Below are 24,016 nucleotides of genomic sequence, written 5' to 3'. Positions count from 1 at the left end.
AGGCTGGGTCAAGGCTTATTTATTTAGGCCTAGATAATACTGGATTTCTCTACCAGCCATGTATGATTCTCTGCTTCCCACAGACTTCTCAACAGAAATGTTTCCAAACTGGTTTTTTTGGTCAATCTCCCTAGGAGAAACAACTCGATGTACTTTTAATTTGTATTTCTAGCATTATTAGTGAAGTTCAGCATCTTCCTACATACTTAAGGTCCATTTTATATCTTTTTTGTGAGTTACCTATTCATGTTTTTTGCCCACTTTTCTATCAGTTTTGGTCTTTACTCTCTCAATTGATCTACCAAAGTTCTTTAACTATCAAAGATTAATATTTTGTGATATATGTTGCAAATATTTTCTCCCAGTTTACTGACTGTCTTTCAGCTTTGCTTACAATCTTTTGCTCTAAAGAACAGGACTTTTTTTGGTGGAGCGGGTATCGGCATTGAACACAAGATGATTAACCACTGAGCCACATCCCCAGCCCTTTTTATTTTGAGACAGGGTCTCACTAAGTTGCTTAGGGCCTCACTGCGTTGCTGAGGCTGGCTTTGAATTTGCAATCCTCCTGCCTCAGCCTCCCAAGTCTCTGAGATTACAGGTATGCACCACCATAACCAACTTAACGGTAGGATTTTAAATTTCTGCACAGTCAGCTTTACCAATCTTACTGAAACCAGATTTGAGCTCCAGTTCAAAAGCATATCTTTATCTTCTCCTAAGGTTATAGAGGAATTGAACTACTCTTTTCTTTAATGCTTCTATGGATTCACAGTTTTTATGTAGTTCTCCAACCCATTCAAAGTTCCCTCACCCCCAAGTCCTTTTCATTTCTTATTTTGAAACAGGGTCTTACTCAGTTGCTGAGGCTGGCCCAAACTTGCAATCCTCCTGTCTCAGCCTCTGGAGTCACGGGGATTACAGGCATACACCACAGCACCTGGCAGTTTATTTCTGTATGTAATGTATGTAAGGATCTAATTTTATATTTTCCTAAATAGTTACCCAGCTGTCCTAGTATCATTTCTTAAAAAAGTCAATCTCTGCCCCTGGGATTTGAGATTTAATACATCATCTACAAAAACTCTCCTGAGTCTATTTCCAGTTCTTCTGCTCTCTTCCACTGTTGTTTATGTGCTAGGACCACACTGTCTTAACTACTGAATGCTTAAAACAATATAAAACAGAAATTCCCCACCTGTAACTTTACAGTATATGCCTAATGATTATTATACTTTCATTTTTCCATATGAGTTTATGTACAAACTTGTCTAGTTCTATAAAAAAATTCCTAGGATTGTTTTAAATTTATAAACAAACTGAAGAAGAATTGACATTTTATATGAACCCAATAATCAACCCACAAGGGATCTTTCCCCAATTATTCGAGCCTACTTTTGCATTTTTCAGAAGTGTTTTTAAAAAATTTGCCCCATATATCTTTTGTACTTTTCCTGTTGTAACTATTACTAAATATTTTATCTTCTCTGCTGCTATGCAAAAGAAACTACCATGAGTGGTTACAAGTTTGTATTTCTGAAGACTTCATTTCTGTATGTAAATTTTATAGCCTGCTCCAATTATTGTTTCTTAGTATAACCACAAATTCTCTAGAGTTTTCTAGCATAATATTTAATCTAGGAACACAGCTTAACTCCCTTTCTAAGGCTTTGCTTCTCATTAGCCTCATCTTGCTGCATTAATATTTCTAGTCCAACATTAAATAACAGACTCCTCACTGGGCACCCGTACCATGCTCGCATTCTCAGTAAAAACTATCTTGCCTTATTAATATGCTTGCTTTTGAAAAAGTGTATGCCAAATTTTGTCATATTAAGAAAGCATTCAAGGGCTAGGGATGTGGCTCAGTGGTAGATCACTGGCCTAACATGCATGAGGTCCTGGGCTCAATCTGCCACAAAAAGAAAGAAAATATTCAAGTCCCACTGTAATCTCAGCAACTTGGGAGGCTGAGGCAGGAGTATAGCAAATTCAAGGCCAGCCTGGGCAACTTAGTGAGACTTTGCCTCAAAAATAAAATAAAAGGATTGGGAATGTAGCTCAGTAGTAAAGCACTCCTGGATTCAATCCAAAAATACCACAAAAATATTCAAGCCAGGCACTGTAGCACACCTAGAATCCCAGCTACTCAAGATGCTGAGGTCAGTCTCAGCAACTTCAAGGCCAGTCTCAGCAATTTAGTGAGACCCTGTCTTAAAAAAAAAAAAAAAAAAAAAAAGTTGGAATATAGGTCAGTGGTAGAGTGTTCCCGAGTTTGATCCCCAGTACTGCATAAATTTATAAAAGAAAGCAAGCAAGAATTCATCAATTCTTATTTTCTTATTTTTATCAGGAATGGGTATTCACTGGAAGGGTTGGGGTTTATGCCGGGAATTGAACACAGGACCTCAAGCATGTTAGATAAGCACTCTACCACTGAGCTACATCCCCAGTTCCTTTTAATTTTTTTATTTTGAGACAGGATCTGGCTAAGTTGCTAAGGCAGGTCTCAAACTTGCAATCCTCCTGACTCCGCCTCCCAAGTAAGTGGGACCACAGGCCTGAAATACTGTGGCCAACTTGAACTTTTTTAAAAATTTTCTTCTTTTTTGTAATCGTAAATGGACAGCATGCCTTTATTTTGTTTATCTATTTTTATGTGATGCTGGGGATGGAACCGTGTCTCACACATGCTAAGCAAGCGCTCTTCCACTGAGCTACAGCCCCAGCCCTGAACTTTCTTAAAGACTTTTTCAGCATCTGGAGAAACTTGATCTTTCTCCTTAATACCTATTAATACAATATATTGTTGGACTTTCTAGAATCAACTTTGCATTCCTACAGTAAATCTTGCTCAGCCCTGGGTATAATTTTACATGGTGCTGGGGTTTGTTAGCTAATATTTTATTTGGTATTATATCAATACTAAAAAGGAATATTCTGAAACCTTAAGTACTCTTTATCAGAATCTAGTATGATGTCATGCTTGTTTCATAAAAATAATTTGGAAAGTGTTTTTGTGATTTGATGTGGGGGGGGGTATTTGTTTTCCTTTTGTTCGGCTGGTTATACTGGAGACTGAACCAGGGCCATTTTATCACCAAGCTACATCCCCAACCATTTCTAATTTTTGAGACTGGGTCTAAGTTGCTAAGTTGCCATCCTCCTGCCTCAGGCTCCCAAGTTGCTGGGATGACAAGATAATGTGGTTTTCTAACTTTTTCTTCTCTCCAAGAATTACATAACGTTGCCTCAGTAGAGTTCATGAAGGTCTCAGAAAGTGGGTCTTTCACTGGTCTGTTATTCCACGCCTGTGATCCCAGCTACTCAGGAGACTAAGGCAGAAGAAATGCAAGCTCAAGGCCAGCCTGGGCAACTTGGTCAGTCAGATCCTGTCTCAAAATAAAAAGGGGTGGGGATGTATCTCCGTGGTAGAACATGGCTGGGTTCAACTCCAGGACTGAAAGACAGTCTCACAGGAAAGTGGACCCAGGACTTTTTCGTGAATTCCTCCTTCCATGGAGTTTAGTCCTCTTACACTTTCTGCCTGTGATGGACCAATGTCTGTTATACTCTACTTTCCAAACAGATGGCTCAACTCATCTAGTCTTATGATTTTTAAATTTCTTGGGGTTTTTTTGTTGTTGTTGTTGTTGAAAATTTTTTTTGTTTTTTCCTCCCACAACAGCGGCTTGAACCCAAGGGTACTTAACCACTGAGCCACATCCCCAGCCCATTTTTTATGTTTTGTTTAAAGACAGGGTCTCTAAGATGTTCAGGACTTTGCTAAAAGCTGAGGCTGGCTTTGAACTCGCAATCCTCCTGCCTCAGCTTCTCAGGCTGTTGGGATTACAGACATGGCCCAGCCCCTAAATTTCTTATTTTTCAATTGCTATTCTTCATATTCGCTTCATGCTCTATTTATATTCATACCTTAAAGTTACTATTGCTCTAGTAATTATAGCTACTATTTCCTACATCAGCTTTTCTTTTAGCTGTCACAAATTCCTAGTTGTAAGCAGTGTTGTAATATTTTTTCTCTCTGGAATTTAACATTTTCTTTCTGATCAGCTTTTGTGAATGTTTCCTGTGTACTTGAGAATAAGATTTATAAAGTCTGAACTAGATTTGTAAGATCTACCGACTGATGAACAGTATTTAGGTCTCCAGTGTCTTCTTTTTGTCCATCTGACCTGCGTCTGGCCATGGCTGCTGAGCCCTGCGAAGTCCCCAAAGCAAGGGCCAGGAGGAGGAACATGTGGCCAGCAGAGCCAGGCCCTGGGATGGGCTGCCTGCAGAGATACCCATGTGCCTTTGTTAGCAAGGACTGCTAAGGGCCATGCACGTGAGGAAGATGATGGTCATCACAAGTGTCCCCAATGTGCCCAACGCTGTTCCTTTTCTTCAATGACCCAATAATCTATATACCAAGAAAAAGGTACCAATGGTACTTCCAAATGCATGTCCTGATCTTATCACAGGACACCCCCTTTCTCTAAAAAGACAAGGCAGCCTGAGCATAAGGTCTCCAACAAAGGTCCATGACAAGGACCATCCCCACCCCACTCCAGCCAGCTGGCCCAGCTGGCTCCTCCGCCTCCAGCCCCCAAGTCCATCTGCACCATCAGGACGTCTACTGCCACCAGCTCTTCCCAGAACACACCATCTGTGGCCTCTCAGTGCCCACCCTGTGCGGCTGACACCAAGGCCAGCTCCAACACTTCCCCACTCGGCCAAAGCACACTGACCACGGATATGGCTGGGCGAGGGCAGGAAACCAGGAGGCACAGCACTCACCGAGTGGATGATGTCCAGCATGTCGTAGGCTTTGGTCGATTCCAAAGGGACAATGGTGTCGAGCTCAGGAACCAGGCGGTCACTAGGAAAGAGGCACGCACAGTCAAGAGAGCCAGTGACCTTCCGCAGGTGGAAGGTGGGGAAGGAAACAGGAGAGGCTCAGCGTGGGGACTAGGCTGGTTCTGTCCCTGCTGGGCTTGGTGAGTCCAACACTGACCCTGGAGATTGTCCTGTTTCCTTTCAGAAGAACAAAGGACCTTATTCCTCCTGAAGGTGATTCATTTAAACTTCTGCGTACCTCCTACAGTCTAGACACTGTGAGGCACTAAAGCTCACCAGAGTGACAGACAGGGAGAGCCCAATCTAACATCCTGAAAGATTAAAAGCAAGAAGCAAAGTCAGAGTTCTGCAGAAATCACCAAGGGTTCTCGTTCCCTGTGGGAAGGCTGACCTGCTGGAGCACTTTTAAGAAGCAAAGCCGCTGGGCTGGGCTGTGGCTCAGTGGTACAGCGCTTGCCTAGCATGTGTGAGGCACTGGGTTCGATTCTCAGCACCACATAAAAATAAATAAAATAAAGGTCCATCAACAACTAAAAAAATACAGGAAAAAAAAAGGGCAAAAGAAGCAAAGCTACACCATACTGGGCACGGTGGCGCACGCCTGCGATCCCAGCTACTCAGGAGACTAAGGCAGAAGGAATGCAAGCTCAAGGCCAGCCTGGGCAACTTGGTCAGATCTTGTCTCAAAATAAAAAGGGGTGAGAATGTATCTCAGGGGTAGAACATGCCTGAGTTCAACCCCAGGACTGAAAGAAAGACAAGAAAGCAGCCCCATAGACTGAGACATAGACTATGACTCCTGCCTGCATCCGGTGGCCCAGGAGGGAGGCCAAGCCAGAGCCCACTCCCACCACCCAGACCTCCTCTCTCCATCACTCTCAGCCCTTCCTGTTCCATGTGGACAGTCAGAGGCTACAGTGACCCCAAGATGTGGCCTTGGTCAGGCCACCTGCTCAACAAGCCCAGCTCCCAGAGCTCTTTCTCTGTGTTAGGCGTGGCCCCGATAAGAAGTCCTCCTTCACTTTCCCCTACACACACAGCCACCTGGACCAATGCAGGCCACGGGGCCAGAACACCTTCAAACGACCTCCAACCTTTCAAGAAGGCCAACCGCACACGCATTCACAAAGAGGGCTATGTCTATAGTTTCTGGGCCCTGAGCAACCCTCCCCTCTAGGACTACACACGCTGGCCTCAATGGGGTCTTTGTGACATGATTTCAGGTCACCCTGGCCTGTTCCCGGCCCCATAGATGGGAGCTTAGGTCCACGCCTTACGGTAGCATCTAAAAATGGCTTCCTTTCCACACAACTCCAAACCCTGACCACTGAAGTTCAGGCCATGTGAGCACAGGCAGTTCTAATCTGGAGAGGAAACGGGAACAGAGGAGGGGAGCAGCAGTCTCTATGGTGCCCACATCAGGCAGTGACCCCAAAAGCAAGAGGGAAAGGAGGTCTTTGCTAAGTCACCAGGAGCAGGCCTGCTCCAGGACTCTCCCAGCCTTTGGCAAGAACAGTGTGCACGGGCAAGTGTCCTGAGGGGCAAGCTGTCTGCATCCCTCTGCATTGATTTATTTCATGTCAAGACAAAAAAAAAAAAAAAAAATCTTTCCTTTCCAAGTTTGGATAATTCAAATCTCTCTTAGGAAGCAAAATGTGTGGTCCCCCAGCCCTATAAGGTATCCAGCAGAAACTACCACGATGGGGATGTGCATAAAATCATCTTTCTTTGCTCTTGCACCCAGACATGCTACCACCATCCCCATATCTAGAAGCCACACTGACCCTACTCCACAACCTGCTCCAAAATGCCCAACGATCCTGGAGGTCCGGTCAGGGCAGAAAGGGAAGCCATCCTGAAGAATGAGAGGAGGGACAGCCTGTCACCCACCTGGGGTCGTGGCACTCGCGGATGGGAGCCTGGTCCTGGCTGCTGAGGGGCAGGTAATTGAAGAACTCCCGCAGATTGCACAGGGCATCGACGTCATTCTCGAAAGCTCTGTGAGCCACACCTGAGAAAACAGGGAGGATAAATGGGGCACCGGTTGGCGCTTGGACGCTGCTTCCTGCCCATGCGCCCTCTCTGGGGCTCTCGCCACAGACCACAATGACAGCTCTACCCTCGAATCCTCTGCTAAGGATGGACACTGCACACCTCCGACCTTTGGACAGAGTTGCAACCCACACAGACAGTTCTGTGCTCTACCCTCACACTCCGCAGGGTCACACTCCGCAGGGTGACACTCCGCTGGGTGACACTCCGCTGGGTCACACCTTCCTTATTCAGGTCTGTGCTCAGGTCCCCTCCTCTCGGTCCTCCCACCCTCCACTTCCACCCCTGTGTGTTGGGGGCGCTCTTCACACCTTTCCTGTCACACCTGCTGCCCTGTTCACTGCAGGATGCTCCCTTAGAGGGCATCTCACCACTGCCATCCCCTGGCCCATGACGTGCTCAACAATGGAGAGGGGAAAGAGGGACTACCTGACCCTAGCCAGGGATCAAGCCATTGCTCCTGAAGAGCATTCTGAAATAAAGAGCAGCAAACAAGGTCGTGAATGCAGTGCAGCAAGTGACCAAGGACTCTCAGGTCGGCCTCACCAGGCTCCCTGCTTCCACCGCTGCCTCTACGGTCTCTTGTCTACACAGCAGCCAGGGGGAGCTTTTAAGTCAAATCATGTCGGGTCTCTACTCCTGGCTGTCCACGGAATAGTCACTCTCCTACCTCAGGGCCTCTGATTGACTCTTCCTGCTGCCTGCAATGCTCCTCCCTAGACACCCCAAAAGAACTTCCAACTGTTTAATCCTTGCCCTCACAGTGAGGCCTACCCTACCCACCCCATTTGAAACTTCAGTCACCTCAATTCCCTTTGCCCTGTTCTACTTTTCCACATTATATATTACCTTCTGACATGCTATCAGATGTACTTATTGTTAATGTTTGTAATTATCTATCTTCTCGACTAGAACACAGGCCCCACATGGGCAGAACTTGTTGCTGTTCTGACCACAGATGCGTTCCCAACCCCTAGGACAATGCTTCCTACCCAATGAGTAAAAAGCATTTTTGATGTAACAAAATTCTTTCCATCAAGAAGTATTTGTAAATTAGTACAACCACTTTGGAGGATGGTCTGGCAGTTCCTTCAAAAAGTTAAACATGGTGTTATTTCATCCAGAAATCCTATTTATAGGTATGTATCAAAGGGAAATGAAAACATACATTCACATAAAAATATTTATAGTAGTATACTTAAGAGAGCAGAAAAAGTTGAAATGACCCAAATATCCATTAACTGATCAATAGACAACAAAATACAGTAGGGCTGGAGTAGGAAGGAGAAAGGAAGCTCAGTGGTAGGACACTTGCCTAGCACACATGAGACCCCAAGTTCTATCCCCAATACTGCAAAAATATTCATTAAAATATTATTCAATCATACAAAGGAATGAAATATTGATTCATGATACAAAAATGATAAACCTTAAACAACTGATGCTAAGCAAGACACAAGTCACACAAGATTACATGTTGTAGGATTCCGTTTATATAACATATCCCAATAGACAAACCCACATTAATAGCAAGTGGGCTGATGGTTGCTTTGCCTAGGGCAGGGAATGTGGGGTGCAATAGGGTAGGAGTGCTATTGGGTACAAGGGGTAATGGGGTACTGGGGATGATGAAAATGTTCCAAAATTGTGGGAATGATTATACAACTCTGAATGTATTTAGAAACACACACACACATACATACACACAAACACACAACTGCACAACTGTAAATAACTATTGAAAGTGTGTGATCCAATGCCAAGAAGGAAGGAAAAAGAGCAAGATGGGAGTCTGATACACACAGCATCTTTGGACCTTGCTTAGGGGATACAGGATCAGGCATGAGACGCAGACCTTTAAAGGGGCTCAGGCCCTGAAAGACTACCGCATACTATTCTGAAAAAAAACCAAAAAACTTGGGGCCGGGGTTGTGGCTCAGTGGTAGAACACTTGCCTCGAATGTGTGAGGCACTGGGTTCGATTCTCAGCACCGCATATAAATAAAAAATAAAGGTCCATCAACAACCAAAATAAATAAAATTTTTTTACAAACTCCTAAAATCATGTTACAAAGAAAATCCAATGTCATGGGCAGAGCTTCATTACTTTAAGCTATCAAGAGAAAAAACAGGCAACAAAGAACATGTGTCCACCTGTTTGGATGTACATCATGTATTCACACTCACAGGCCCAAAAGATGGAAGAGGTATCACAGAAAACTCAGTGGTGATTATCTGTGGTCGATGGAATTTCTATTTTTACTACTGTATATTCCACCATAAACACTAAATACCACTGATATTAAGAGTAAACAGCATATTTTATCAAACCAAAGACATCACCAAGACTCAACATATTTTATATCCCAGTGAGAAAGAAACCACTGCCAATTATGCCCCGAGATAATGCATCTTCACTGATATCAGAATCATGCCCTGCTCTCCATATAAAGTTTTTGTGCCTTCTATAGGAACAAAAATGTTTTGTTTCAATGCCAAAGCACAGACTTTTACACATTTTAACTGTGGCATGAGTGGTAAGTAACCCCAGAGAGGAACTGACCAATCTCATGAACACACGGACATGACCGTCATGTTAAGACCCTACCTGGCCAGTGGGAGTCGGTAAAACACTACCTATTCTTAAGACATTCTCCAACTTTGGAGTCACAGACCTTTCGGTTAAAAGTTCAATTGCACATATATACATCATACCTACTTATGACCACCATTCCAAGGATTCGTTTTAAAATTAAAGAATAAAAATTAAAGAATATTAAAGCAGGGGCTTGGGTGTGGTTCTGTGGTACAGCACTTGCCCAGCATGTGTGAGGCCCTGGGTTCCATCCCCAGCACCACACCAAAAATAATTAGATAAAAGCATTAATAACACCCTAGTATTCATTCCATGTCTGCAGGCAATACACTGTACTACAATCTCCCCAAGTAAGTCCAGCCAACTAAATGACATTTTTAGAAATCTGTCACCATTCCCTTTGGCAGTGCCCCTTCCTGGCTACTTGCTCATATAGTAAGCTCATCCTTGGGCCTCTCACCTGACATGGTGGTGTGGGTCTTGGCGCCACCAAGCTCCTCCTGGGTGACATCTTCATTGGTGACAGACTTCACGACTTCAGGGCCAGTGATAAATAGGTAGGAGGTGTCCTGAAATCAGATTTCCAGAACTATCAATCTCAAATCACCAGAGCAGTTCAGATTCTGAAGCTCACTCCGCTTCAGGGAAGGCAGAGGCTTGACAGCAGAACAAGACTGGGAGCAGACACCCATCCAGATGAAGACCTGAGTTTTCCAGGCCTCTTGTCTGATGCTTTTTTCTTTTAATCTTTCTTGCATTGTTCTATCTCCTCAAATTAACTCACAGTGTGATGAATATCTCAGAGTCCTTCATTCATAGAACTGAGTAACAGGTGACCCTTACTCAGAGTTTGCTGAGAACCAAGTGCTTTTCTAAGCACTTCACAGGACTATGTCAGTAAAATCTATCTACCATATCATCCCCATGTACATTTGGGGAAACTGAGGCCCCTAAGATGGTATGCAACCAATCACTGTAAGTGAAGACACTTAAAGACACTGATAATCAGTACATGGGCACTCAGAGGATGACAGGCTTTTGATTTTTAGTTTCTAAGTTATAGATGATAAAAGGTACGCTATAAAAAATTTAAACACAAGAATAAGGGATACAGTGGAAAGTAAGTCCAAGCCTGGTGTAGTGGTGTAAACCTGTAATCCCAGCTATTCGGGAGGCTGAGGCAGGAGGATCTCAGGTTGGAGGCCAGCCTGGGCAATTTAGCAAGAACTCGCATCAAAATAAAAAGGTCTAGGGGCATAGTTCAGTGGTAGAGCATTTGCCTAGCATGAGCAGAACCACAGAGGAGGAGGGGGAAAGAAGGAGAAAGTCCATATTCCAGGCCTGTTTCCAAGCTTCCAATCTCCTTCCCCTAAGACATCACTGTTTCTGATTTATCCTTATAGAGACACCCATGCACATGAGTGCATTCACACACACACAACACACATACTCACACACACACACACACACAAACACAAACACACACACATTTATACGCATATATCTGTCCTCTTATTTTCTAATGTAACAGGGACTTAGGCTGCCTTTGCTGACAGCAGTGGCCCCCCACTTAGGTCTACACATGTGCAGCGGGTAGCAGAAAGTAGGGTAAAGTTACCGGCACCTCTGCCTTCATTTGGTATCTGCCTCCTTTATTACCCTCAACTTTGAGTCAGGCCCCTGCTGAGCTCAGCACGTAGACACGTTAATCATTTAAGAAGTGTTCATCTAAAAACTAGCGATACAAAGTTTAAAATTTGCCCTAAACCCCAAACCTATCTCAATCCTCTTGAGTCTGAGACAATACATGCAGCATCCTGTTTCACAGCCCTGGAGTGGGGGCTAGAAGTCTTCAGTCACTGACAGACACCTTCCAGAAACAGCAGAAGCAATGTCTCATGGGAGCTCAGCTGCCCCCTTCCAGGATCCCAGGTCTGATGGATAAACACCCTGAGCAGCAAGAGGAAGCTGCCCCCTCCAGTGACAAAGATCTCTCTCAAGCCACGTCTCAGAACCAGAGCCCAGAGAATGATCAACCAGGCACAGCTGGACAGAGACTGCTCAACAATTCAAGCCTCTCACCACCCCCACCTGGATTCTTCCTCTATTTCAATCTCAACTCACTTCAGCACCCCAAAGACAGGGCTGAGATGCTGGATCTCACTTTGCCTTCCCAAATATGGGATGTTGATTAAAATTCCTTTCCTGCTTTTTCACCATTATTTTTTCTGCTTGGTGTTGAGGCAAACGACAGGATCTGGTGGGGTTTGGGGTTTGGTTTTCCGGGAGGTGCAGAGTCAGTCCTCTGACCTAGGATGTTGGTAACACCAACAAACATTTTCTTTCTTACATAGTATCTTTTTCATTTATAACACAAACAGTATCATATCTATAATATTCCCGAGTTTGTTTTCTTTTTAAACCATAGTACTATAGTTTGAAGATCATAAGATCAGTATATTGGGACATGTATTGTAACTGAACTGTCACCTACAGATGGACACTTGTTTCCAATATTTTGTCAAATAAGCAGTTCTACAATAAATATTTTACTATAGTCATCTCTGAACTGACTATTCATTTTCTTTGCCCATTTTTCAAGTGGACAAGATTTTGTTTTGTTGCGATTTGGTTTTGTGTTTATTGGTACTGGGATTGAACTCAGAGGTGCTCTACACTGAACCACATCCCCTTTTTATTTTTTGAGACAGGGTGTCACGAAGGTGCCTAGACTGGCCTTGAACTTAGAAACATAGATCCCCCTGTCTCAGCCTCCAGAGTAACTGGGATTACAGGTATAAGCCACGGTGCTCAGCCAACTGACTTTTTACAAACTAAGGTTCATCCTTGGTCTATTATTTGTACGGTATCAGTCTCTTGTGGTTCCTTTGTTTGGAATCTTGCTAGAAACATCTAGATAGAAAGATCCCGAATTCCACAAAATTTCCAAACAAATGTTCATAGCAGCACTATTCTGAACAATTAAACTGGAAATGGCCAGTCAGCATATAAGAAGCTGGACTCACAAGTTTTTACTAACCAGTAAAAAGCTGAACAAACTGAAAAATCAAGAGTTCTTAGATCCATCAGAGAGGTGGAATCACAGGGCAGATCACTCCAAAATCTGAGACTGGCAGGTAGACAAACACAGAGAACTGAGGCTTGTCAGAGCAGAAATCCTGAGTCCAAACCTCCAGGGAAGCCAGAGCTGAGTGGAACCTGAACTTCACTGAGGAGCTACCAGAGGCTCAGCAGGTAATCTAAGATGAATACTCCAAAAGGGCCTAGTGACTGAGGGTCTTGTACTTGAAAACTGTACCAAGAACTTGCCCAGGTTCTCAGTAACTATTAGTGAAAACCCTCCTGCTGCTTCTGGCAAGGGGAGGGGACAAAGGATCATTTTGAGCCAGTGTGTCGAGCATTCTGTTCCTCTTAACAAGATCTGCCCTCAGGAGACACCATTAACTACAGTTTAACCAGCTGGAGTTTTATCAGAAAATACCTAACTCCATCCCAATCATCCCATCCCCCCCCCCCTCCAGGAAACGGTGAGAGGGAGGGGACTGAGAAATACCTAGGGTTCACACTCCAAAGCCCAGGGTCACTGGAAGACAGGACCTGCTCAGGACTACAGAATGCCCGACCCCTTACCACCATGTGCCTCAAGGCCATGCATGAGACCCTGGGTTCCATCCTCAGCACCACATACAAATAAAAAGGTATTGTGTCCACCTACAACTAAAAAATGTTTTTTTTTTTTTTTTAAGTAAAAAGATAAAGACTTTCTCAAGGGCTGGGTTGTGGCTCAGTGGTAGATTATTTGCCTAGCATGTGAGGCACTAGGTTCGATCCTCAGAGCCACATAAAAAAATAAGTTAAATAAATAAATAATAAAGATACTATAACTAAAAAAAAATACTTTAAAAAGACTTTCTCAGATAAGCAAAAACTGATGAAATCTATCATTAGTAGATATTCTTTGCAAGAAATGTTAAAATTATTTAGAATATCTTTCTGAAGGTAAATGATAAAGGTCAGAAACTTGGAGCCATATAAAGAAAGAATATTACATAAGGAATAAATGAAGATAGAATTTTATTTTTTATTCTTAGTTGATCTAACATAATTTGTTCAAAATAATAGCAACAATACATTCAATTACATATGCATATACACACATATACATGCATACAGAGAAAATGAATAACAGCAATAATCCAAGAGCTGGGAGGAAAGTGAATTACTGTTATCCTACTGCTACCCAGGAAGTGGTACATGTAATCTGAAAGACACCTGGGTTAGTTGCAAGTGTTTATCGCAAAGCCTAAGACAACCAATAAAGTTCAAAAAAGAAAAAAAAGTATAACAAATGTGCTAATAAAGGAGAGAAAATTGGATCGTATAAAATGCTCAATTGACCACAAAAGGGCCAGGCACAGTAGAGCACACCTATAATTCCAGCAACTTGGGAAACTAAGAAAGCAGGATTGCAAGTTTGAGGGCCAGGTGGGCAAATTATACCTGCCTTAAAATAAAAAAAGGGGGGGGGCTCAAAGGTGGAGTGCCCCTGGGTTCAATCCCTAGTACTATTAAAAATGTGTGTGTGTGTGTGTGTGTGTGTGTATAAACTAACAAGTGATTAAAGCAGGGTTTCAAGATACAAAGTTATTACACAAAAGTCACTTTCTTATACCAGAAATGGATAAGTGGAATTGGAAATTAAAAACACTACCATTTACATTAGCACCACCAAAATTAAATGCTTAGGTATTCATCTAACAAAATATGTACAAAAATCTATGAAAAAAACTACAAGAGAAATCAGAGAACTAAATGGAGACACTCCATGTTCAGAGGTAGAAAGAGTTAAGATTGTAAAGATTTCATTTCTTCTAAACTTCATCAACATATCCGATATAATCATAATTTTAAAAAAAACCTCAAGTTATTTAGTAGCTCTAATAATTCTAGAAGTTTATATGGTCAGGCAAAACACCCAGAGAGCCAGGAGAAGCAGAGCTGGAAGAACGACACTATTTCACACGCTATCAATGCACAGTTACCAGGACACTATAGTGGTGGCTCAGGAATAAACAGAACAGAACAGAGAATCCAGAAACAAACACACAGAGGCTATTAATGTTTGGCAAAGGAGCAAAGGCAATATATTAGAGGAAAGAGGGACTTTTCAAATTATGGTCTGGAGCAACTGGATATCCAAATTAGGGGGAAATCGTCTAGAAGATTCAAAACCCTTCACAAAAATCAACTCAAACTGGACCACAGGCTTAAATAAAAGCAGTAAGGAAAGTACACACATACTAGAACAGAATATAGGAAAAAAATCTAGATGATCTTGGTTCAGGAAGTGACTTTTTAAAAGAACACTGAAGGCATAATCATTAAAGAAATAAGGAATACTTGTTAAAATTAAAATTTTCTATTCTAAGGAAAAGACTATCAAGACAAGGAAAAGACAAGCCACTGACCGCAACAAAGTGTTTGCAAAAGAAACATCAACTAAAGAACTATTATCCAGAGTACAGAAAGAAAACATAGAACTCAACAAAACACAGTCTATTTAAACAAACAGGCCAGAGACCTGAACAGAAAGCTCATCAAAGAAAATATACAGATGCCAAGTAAGCATGAGAAGATGCCACACATCGTCCATCTTCGGGGAATTGTAACCTTAAATAAGATATCAGTGCACACCCACTAGAATGGCTGAAACCCAGAACACAGATAATGCCAAATGCTGGGGAGGATGTGGAACAATAGGAATTATCAGTCATTTCTCGTGGGAATGTAAAATGGTATGGCCACTCTGGAAGACAGTTTGGCAGCTTCTTATAAAACTAAATATACTTTTAACATATGATTCAGTAATGGCACTCCTTGGTATTTACCCAAATTAGTCAAAAACATACGTCCAAACGAAAACCTACACACGGTATTTACAGCAGCTTTACTATAATGCCAAGACAAGGAAGGAACCAAGATGTCCTCTGACAGGTGGATGGGTAACGTAACCCCCCAGCATCCAGATAAGGAATGTTATTCAGTGCTAAAAATAAGTGAGCTACTCAGCCATTGAAAGGCATGGTGGAAATTTAAATGTGCATTACTAAGTGACAGGAGCCAATCTGGAAAGGCTACCAACTGGATGATTCCAACTATGTGACATTCTGGAAAAGGCATAACTAGATAGGCAGAAAAACAGTAGCTGTCAAAGGATGGGGGAGGGTAGGAACAGGCAGAGCACAGAGGATTTTTAGGGTAGATTGAGGAGACTCAAACTATTCATATGAAAAATGCCATTATATGTTTGTTAAAACCCACAGAATGAACAACATCCAGAGTGAATCCTAAAAGGAACAATGGACTTTGAGTAATGATGTGTCAATGTAGGTTCACCAACTGTAACAATGTACCACTCTAGCAAGAGCAGGATATACACAGGAAATCTTCGTGCCTTCTGGTCAATATTGCTATGAACATTAAACTTCTCTAAAAAATTAAGGTCTATTTTAAAAAAAAAACTAAAAACAACCTAAAATGTTCATTAGAAGATTAATCTCTAAGCAATTGACCTAAATAAATGGGCTGGGGATACAACAGCTCAGCTGTAGAGTGCTTGCCTCATATGTACAAGGCCGTGGGTTCAATTCCCAGCATCACACACACAAAAAAAGCAGCAGCAGCTAATGCTCCTCCCACTAATGAGTACATTATTTCCATATGACTTTTTATACATAAAATATCATTTTGTATAATTCCATTGATACATAATCCTAGAAAATGCAAATTTATTTGTAAAGACAGAAGGTTGCAAATTTATCTATAGTGACAGAAGGTAAGTCAATGGCTACCAGAAGATCAGGTTTTGTTAAACAGGGAAGAATGGATTACAAAGAAACTTTAAGGGGTGCAGGATGTTCCTTGTCTTGAATCATATAGTAACTGCTTTATGGATTTATACAAACATTAGGTTGTATACTTCAAGTATGTATAATTTATCTCACATTTCAATAAAGTTGAAAAAAAATGTATAAAGCCAGACGTGGTCACATGTGCCCACAGCCCACCTTCTCAGTAAGCTGAGGCAGGAGAATTTCCTGAACCCAGGAGTTCGAGACCACCAGCCTAGGCAACCTGAGGACACCTTGCTTAAACGCAAAGGGCCAAGAATAGCCCATTTCAATGAGAACAAGGTGGGCCAACCTGCAACCTGCTCTACCAGCTATCAACATCTCCTGTAGCCACCCTGACTGAGGTAATGTGGCACTGTCACGGAAATAGGCACACAGACCACCAGAGCTGGATTTATGACACACGTGGCATCACAGAGCAGGAATGGATGTTTATTTCCATAAAAGGCTCTAGATTGACAAGGTCAATCACTGAAGAGAAAAAATGGGGGAAGAGACTCCTACTTCAAACCATGCATCAATTCCAGGAAGGTAAAGACAGGTAAAACAGGCAAACCAATAAAGCTTTAAGAAAATGGAAACTACCTTCATGAGCTTGAGGTAAGAAAAACTCTTTTCAGAATTAAAACTACTACCCATAAAAGAATGTGCACATGTGAACTTGATTCACATATCAAAGCAGGATAGGAGCCAGCTTAAAGGGCAACCTGGCCTGGTTAAGGACAATACAAGCATCAAAACAAACAACAGTAATGGATTATAAACCACTGGGCAAAACAGGAATTCTTGAATTCACATTAATAACAGATCAAATAAACATATCTTCAAGAAAGTAGAGCCACCAGGCATGGTGGCACATACCTGCAATCCCAGCAGCTCAGGAGGCTGAGGCAGGAGGATCTTGAGTTCAAAGCCAGCCACAGCAAAAGCAAGGCACTAAGCAACTCAGTGATGCCCTGTCTCTAAATAAAATACAAAAGAGGGCTGGGGATGTGGCTCAGTGACTGAGTGCCTCTGAGTTCAATCCCTGGTACAAAAAAAAAAAAGAAAGAAAGAAAGAAAAACAAAAAGAAAGTGGAGCTCTTCCTTAGAGTAAAACGCCAACTGAGGGCTGGGGCTGGGGCTCCACGGTAGAGGACTTGCCTAGCATGTGTGAGGCACTGGGTTCAATCCTCAGCATCACATAACAATAAATAAATAAAATAAAGGTATCATGTCCATCTACAACTTTAAAAATATATTTAAAAAATAATAAAAATTTAAAAAACTTTTCAAAATGCCACTTGATAGGAAGCAAATCATGGAGCTAGATAATCATTTTATTAAACATTAAAGTATGGATTAGTTTAGAAAATAAACCAATCAAGGAGAAAAAGTGAGATGCAGTTCTCAAAGTATCTCTCCAAAAAGCACCATTAAGTTACAAAGAGAAAACCAGGAACTCCGTGGGGAGAAACAGACCACATCTTGAGCTGGCTATCAAAGTGGCATCACTCATAGGGGAATATGGGCATCTCTGGACTCTAGATGGAATAATCTAAGGTGATACAGCAAGCCTTACGTAACAGACAAACTCAGATACCAAACCCAACTCTAATCCCCAGGAAACATCAGATAAGCCCATTCTGGAGAACAAAATAATTTATCTTGTAACCTCCCAAACTGTCAATATCATGATGAAAAATCCAAGGAATCGTTTCAGCTTAAAGGAGACCAACAAGAAATGACAAGAAACAAGAAATGATCCCAGGTAGGCCATGTGTTTGGACACAACACAGGATTTAATCAATTTTGAGAGTGAAATCAATTATAATGGGATGCAACTAAAAACAGAAGGAAGGGCTGGGGATGTGGCTCAAGCGGTAGCGCGCTCGCCTGGCATGCGTGCGGCCCAGGTTCAATCCTCAGCACTACATACCAACAAAGATGTTGTGTCCACCGAGAACTAAAAAATAAATATTAAAAATTCTCTCTCTCTCTCTCTCTCTCTCTCTCTCCTCTCTCTTTAAAAAAAAAAACAGAAGGAAAACTAGAAAATTTATAAAATGTGAAAAGCAAATAATTTTAAACCATCAATGAGTCAAAGAAAAAATCACAGGGAAATTTTAAAATATCGAGACAAATGAATATTAAAAACATCATACGAGGGGCTGGGGCTGGGGCTCAGCAGGACAGCACTTGCCAAGCATGTGTGAGGCTCTGGGTTCAATCCACTTAAAAATAAATAAATAAAATAAAGGTATTGTGTCCAACTACAACTAAGAAAATCTTTTTTAAAAAATCATACAAAAACCCAGAACACAGTGAAAGCAACACCAAAAGAGAAACTTATAGCTCTAAACACATTAAAAAAGAAGAAAGGTCTCAAAACAACCAACTTTACACCTTGAAGAACTGGGGTTAAAAAAAAAAAAAGAACTAGGGTGGGGGTTGTGGCTCAGCAGTAGAGCACCTGCCTAGCGCATGTGAGGCACTGGGTTTTATCTTCAATACCACATAAAAATAAATAAATAAGTATATAAATAAATAAAGATATTGTGTCCACCTATAACTAAAAAACAGATACTAAAAAAAAAAAAGAACTAAACCTACGGCTAGCAGAAGATAAATAGAAAAACAGGAAAAGCTAACAAAAACAAGAATTAGTTCTTAGAAAAGGTCAATAAAATTAACAAACCTTCACCTAGATATTAAAATGTCATCATTACCCAAAGTCATCTACAGATCCAAGGCAGTCCCTATCAAAATCCTAATGAAGTTTTTAAGTAGCAAGAGGAAAACCCAGCCTAAAATCAATATGGGACTTCATAGGATTACATCAAAACAATCTTGAAAACGAAGAATGAAGGTGGAGATCTTATGTCTTCATTTCAAAACTTACTACATGACCACCATAATTAAGACAGAACACATCAATGGGAGAGAGGAAGCCCAGAAATAAACCCTCGTGTGAATCAAATAACTGCCTCGATACAAAACTGGTATTATCAGTGCCCCTAAATAGAATAAAAATATATCTTTCATCATATGCTAAATGTACAATACATTTAGACCCATTTCTCACTTCTGTTCCGTCCCATGATCTGTCCACTCTCTGCATGTTAATGAAGCCATTTTGGTTACTGCGGCTTTATAATGTACTATGGCACTGGCAAGCTAGCCCTCATTATACTTCTTCTGAAGTGTTTATTCTTACAGGATGTTTCTTCACCCCACATGAACTTCATAATTACCTTTCAGATTCTTTTTTAAAAAGATGTTGCATTTTGGGGCTGGGGCTGTAGCTCAGTGGAAGAGCGCTTGCCTAGCACATGTGAGCCACTAGGTTGAATCCTCAGCACCACGTAAAAATAAACAAATAAAATAAAGGCATTCTGTCCACTTTCAACTCCAAAAGAAAATTTTTTTTTAAATGTTGCATTTTTATTGCACTTTATTAAACACATGAAATATTTAAGATGTCAAAGATTAAGGTCTAACAATTATTTGCAGGACAAGAAGACAGTTAGGCCCTAAGTAATTCAGTAAGACCTTGTCTCTAAATAAAATTTAAAAAGGGCTGGTCTGTGGCTCAGTGGTTAAGTGCCCCTGGATTCACTCCCTAGTACCAAAAAAAAGGCAAAGAAGGGAAAGCAGTTTGGAAAGAACCCCAGCAGCTAGAGGGCTGAGCAGGATAATGTAAACTGTCAATGGAAACCAAGAAGGTGTGGCCAGAGATGACAGGAGATGCCACAGAGGCATTGTGGGAGGGCATGAGAAAATAATACTGCTGAGAGATTGAGGGAGATGAGCAATAACTAGCATTCACAGTGACACAGAAGGCACTAATGACCTTAGAAGGACAGTTTAGTAGATTGGGAGGACAAGGCTAAATTGACATGAACAGGAAAAGAGGGTGGGCACAGCGGTGCACATCTGTCATCCCAGCAACTCAGGAGGTTGAGGCAGGAGAACAGGAAGTCCATGGCCAGCCTGGGCAACTCAAAGAGACCCTGTCTCATAATAAAATAAAAAAGACTGGGGGGTAGCTCAGTGGTAGAGCATTTGCCGAGCAAGTGCAAGTCTCTGAGTTCAATCCCCAGCACTGCAAAAAAGAAAAAAAAAAAAAAAAAAAGGTGAGGGGAGGGAGAGAGAATTACCTATAGGGGACAGCTTTTGTTTTTAAAGACAGAAAAGACCTGAACTTGATTAAGTTCTGATAGGATACAGTAGCAAGGGAGAAAATGGAAGTGGTAAAGAGGGCTGGGGATGAGCCAAACGGTAGAGCACTTGCCTAGCATGTGCAAGGCCCCAGGTTCAACCCCCAGTACTGCAAAAAACACAGTTCCCATATCCTTGCCACCCTTTAAAAGAATGTAATAAAGCAGCAGAGAGAAGGGTCAGCATTAGGCCACTGAACAGGCATGGAGAGCTGTGTTCCCCAACGTGCACAGGAAGGATGGCCTCCACCAGAGGAGCCACTCCTGCACCTCCCCTCTGTGCCTGGGGCAGGAAGGAGAAGTGCAGCAGCAGTAGCAGAGAGGTGGGCAACGTTCAGGGGATTCTGCTGTGCGCAGGAAGCAAGAGCTCTGGTCATCTTAATTGGTTAAACTCACCCGTTTTGTTGAACATCTATGTGGCTTTCAGTCTGACATTAGGAACAGAACAGCTGGGTCAGAGGATAAGCACTTTAGAAACTTGAATTCCTACTGCTTTGAGAAAAGTGACTATTGTTACTTTGCATCTCCTAACCTTCCTGTCTTAGTATTTATTGCTCATTCTTGTTAATATTCTAAGAGAAAAAGGCTGATTTTAAAGTAACAGATTAGGCTAGGGTTGTAGCTCAGTGATTGAGCACTTGCCTCGCATGCGTTAGGCACTGGGTTCAATCCTTAGCACCACATTAAAAAAATAAAAAAATAAAGAATTGTGTCCATCTACAACTAAAAACAATATTAAAAATAAATAAAGTAACAAATTAAGGGTATTTGCCCACATGTTAAGTCGAAGAAAGCTTCATTTACAAATAATTTTAAATGTCATTCCATTAAAATTATAAAATAAAAATATGCACCTCTCAAAATGAAGTTAGATATCGATTTATTCAAAACCATTTCAAGAAATGAAATAAAATGGCAAATAGTTAAAGAAATAAATGTGGGATGACCAGAAACAATATGCTAAAAATACAGAAATGCCTCCTGTGAGAAACCTTTTGAATAGGAGTCAAGATACGGTCACCTGCCTGGGAAAAGGATAGAGCCTTTAATTACCTAAAAACCATTTCAATTCAGATTAACAAATCAAATTACCCACCACTGAAGCACATGAGCACCTCCTGCTAGTGAACCCCATGAGCTACAGATTCCATGCTAAAACCTCTCCACTAAGACCTTATCATCACTTTGCTGAATGCCAATGAGAATGCAGCTAACAACCTAGATTTGGGTCAGGAATCATTTTTATTACAGATAAGGGGCTGCAGGACTCTCAAAGGGCATCAGAAACAGGCTCTTCTTTCTTACCTTCACCATGAATGTGAAGTCTGTTAGGGCCGGGGAGTAGACGGCCCCACCAGCACATGGGCCCATAATCAGAGAAATCTGCGGGATGACTCCGGATGCCGTGACATTCCTCTGTCAAAAGAAAAAGGCAAAAGCATCTGGTTACAGAGGTGTAAAGGCCCTACCTGTGGGAAGATAAAGGAAATAGTAGCATTTGGCTTCACCTGCACAGAGAGGCTATACAGGTGAAACCTGCTCAGTAAAGCTCTTCCAGAATTATGTACGCAATTTCCTCCCCTAACTTGTGGGACAGTTAGCATGTTACTTTCTGGGGTGAAGATCTTCTCTCGTCTCTGCTCTTTGGCAGCTGTTCCCCAAAACCTCAGCAGGATATGAGCTACAGAGAATTGTGCCACTCTAGTTCCAGCTCCAAACACACCTCATTCGCAGCACCCATGTCCACGCACAGTTGGCTGGAAGAGGAAGGAAAACCTCAGTGAACAGAGCCAGCACTCACCCCGGACTCTGGCCTCTATTCTGAGGCTCTTCACACCCTCCACCCAGAGGGCACCCAGCAGTCACAAGGTAAGGCTGAGAGGTAGGTGCTATCTTCCACAGTCTTCAAAGCCTGCCCCTCCCAGAGAGGGGATGTCAGGGAGGGGAGGTAGGAGAAGCCAGAAAGGTTCCTTAAGAATAAGGGTATATGATGGGTTAAGCTCAGCCTACCTCCTGGAAAAGACTGGATGTGGGGGCTTGAGGACCCAGGCTGGGCAACAGGGCCCAATACATCTTGCCCTACTCCCAACCCCTTTCCCTCTCCTGAGCCCCATCAGCTTCGGAAAAGTGGGTCCACTGTTCAACCTGCCATAGCTCTGAGCAGAATGTCTGTAAACCATGGCAGTAGCTAACTTTGGTACAAAATGTCTCTATACTCTCTGCAAAACTGACAAGTTAGATAGGTGGTCTTCCAGCTATTGCATAGTTAAGAGTCTGAAAAATTCTCTCCCTAAAAAACAACTAGAAAACTGGACAAAATTGTCCAAAAAAAAATGTATTAGCATTCAAGGTTCTGGAAATGAACCAAATATTAAATTGTGAAGTGTTCATTCACAATATACTGCTTAAGATGAGATGAGAATAGAAAGAGTCTTGGGCTGGGGATGTGGCTCAAGTGGTAGCGCGCTCGCCTGGCATGCATGCGGCCCGGGTTCGATCCTCAGCACCACATGCCAACAAAGATGTTGTGTCCGCCAAGAACTAAAAAATAAATATTAAAAAATTCTTAAAAAAAAAAAAAAAAAAGAGTCTGAGGCATTCTTTTTTTTTTTTTAAGTTGTAGATAGACACAATGCCTTTATTTTATTTATTTATTTTTATGTGGTGCTAAAGATCAAACTCAGTGCCTTACATGTGCCAGGCAAGTGCTCTGCCACTGAGCCACAACCCCAGCCCCTGACACATTCTTAACCAAGAATATCACCAGTGCCCATGCCAGCTCAGGGTTCCCTCAAGGTAAAAGTAATACCAGACAGTAATTCAAGTCCACAAGAGGCAATTAAAAGCATTGAAAAGGGGCTGGAGTTGTGGCTCAGTGGTGGAGCACTCGCCTAGCACATGCGAGACGCTGGTTCAATCCTCAGCACCACATAAAAATAAATAAAATAAAGGTATTATGTCCAACTACAACTAAATTAAAAAAAAAAAAAGCACTGAAAATGGCAAATACATGATTAAATACAAAGTACTGAATGAATATAATTCTCAATACTTATATATAATGTAATAATTATAACACTATAATTTGTAATTATAACACTGTAATGAAATATATAATAATAATGGCACAAATGATGGGGAGAAAATAGTTATATTAAAGCAGAGTTTCCATCTTTTACCAGAATAAAGTCAGCATTAACTTGAAGTAGACAGATAATTTAAAATTTATATTGTAACCTTTAGAGCAACCACTAAAAAATAAGTCAAAAAATATAGCTTAAAAAAACAGCTCTAAACATAGAACTGTGGGATATTTTTCGTTTGAGACAGGGTCTTGCTGTGTCGCCTGGACTAATCAACAAACTGGTGGGTTCAAGAGA

The 24,016-nt window shown here is 41.8% G+C and overlaps 1 protein-coding gene across 2 annotated transcripts in view; it reads right to left on the bottom strand.

The window, feature by feature from the left end:
* Positions 1-24,016, bottom strand: part of Pccb (propionyl-CoA carboxylase subunit beta) — a 59,342-nt gene that overhangs the window by 11,395 nt on the left and 23,931 nt on the right. For both annotated transcript variants that reach the window (XM_078043366.1, XM_005327046.3), the window contains 4 exons: positions 21,942-22,052; positions 9,966-10,074; positions 6,748-6,868; positions 4,798-4,879 (listed from right to left, as the gene is read on the bottom strand). In XM_078043366.1, the coding sequence (XP_077899492.1) occupies positions 4,798-4,879; positions 6,748-6,868; positions 9,966-10,074; positions 21,942-22,052 (423 nt within the window). The remainder of the gene's footprint in view (positions 1-4,797; positions 4,880-6,747; positions 6,869-9,965; positions 10,075-21,941; positions 22,053-24,016) is intronic.

This window comes from Ictidomys tridecemlineatus, chromosome 3 (genome assembly GCF_052094955.1).
Source record: "Ictidomys tridecemlineatus isolate mIctTri1 chromosome 3, mIctTri1.hap1, whole genome shotgun sequence".
Classification (NCBI taxonomy): Eukaryota; Metazoa; Chordata; class Mammalia; order Rodentia; family Sciuridae; genus Ictidomys; species Ictidomys tridecemlineatus.
The sequence above is the reverse complement of the archived record's forward strand: the minus strand, read 5'-3'. Positions and strand labels throughout refer to the sequence as shown.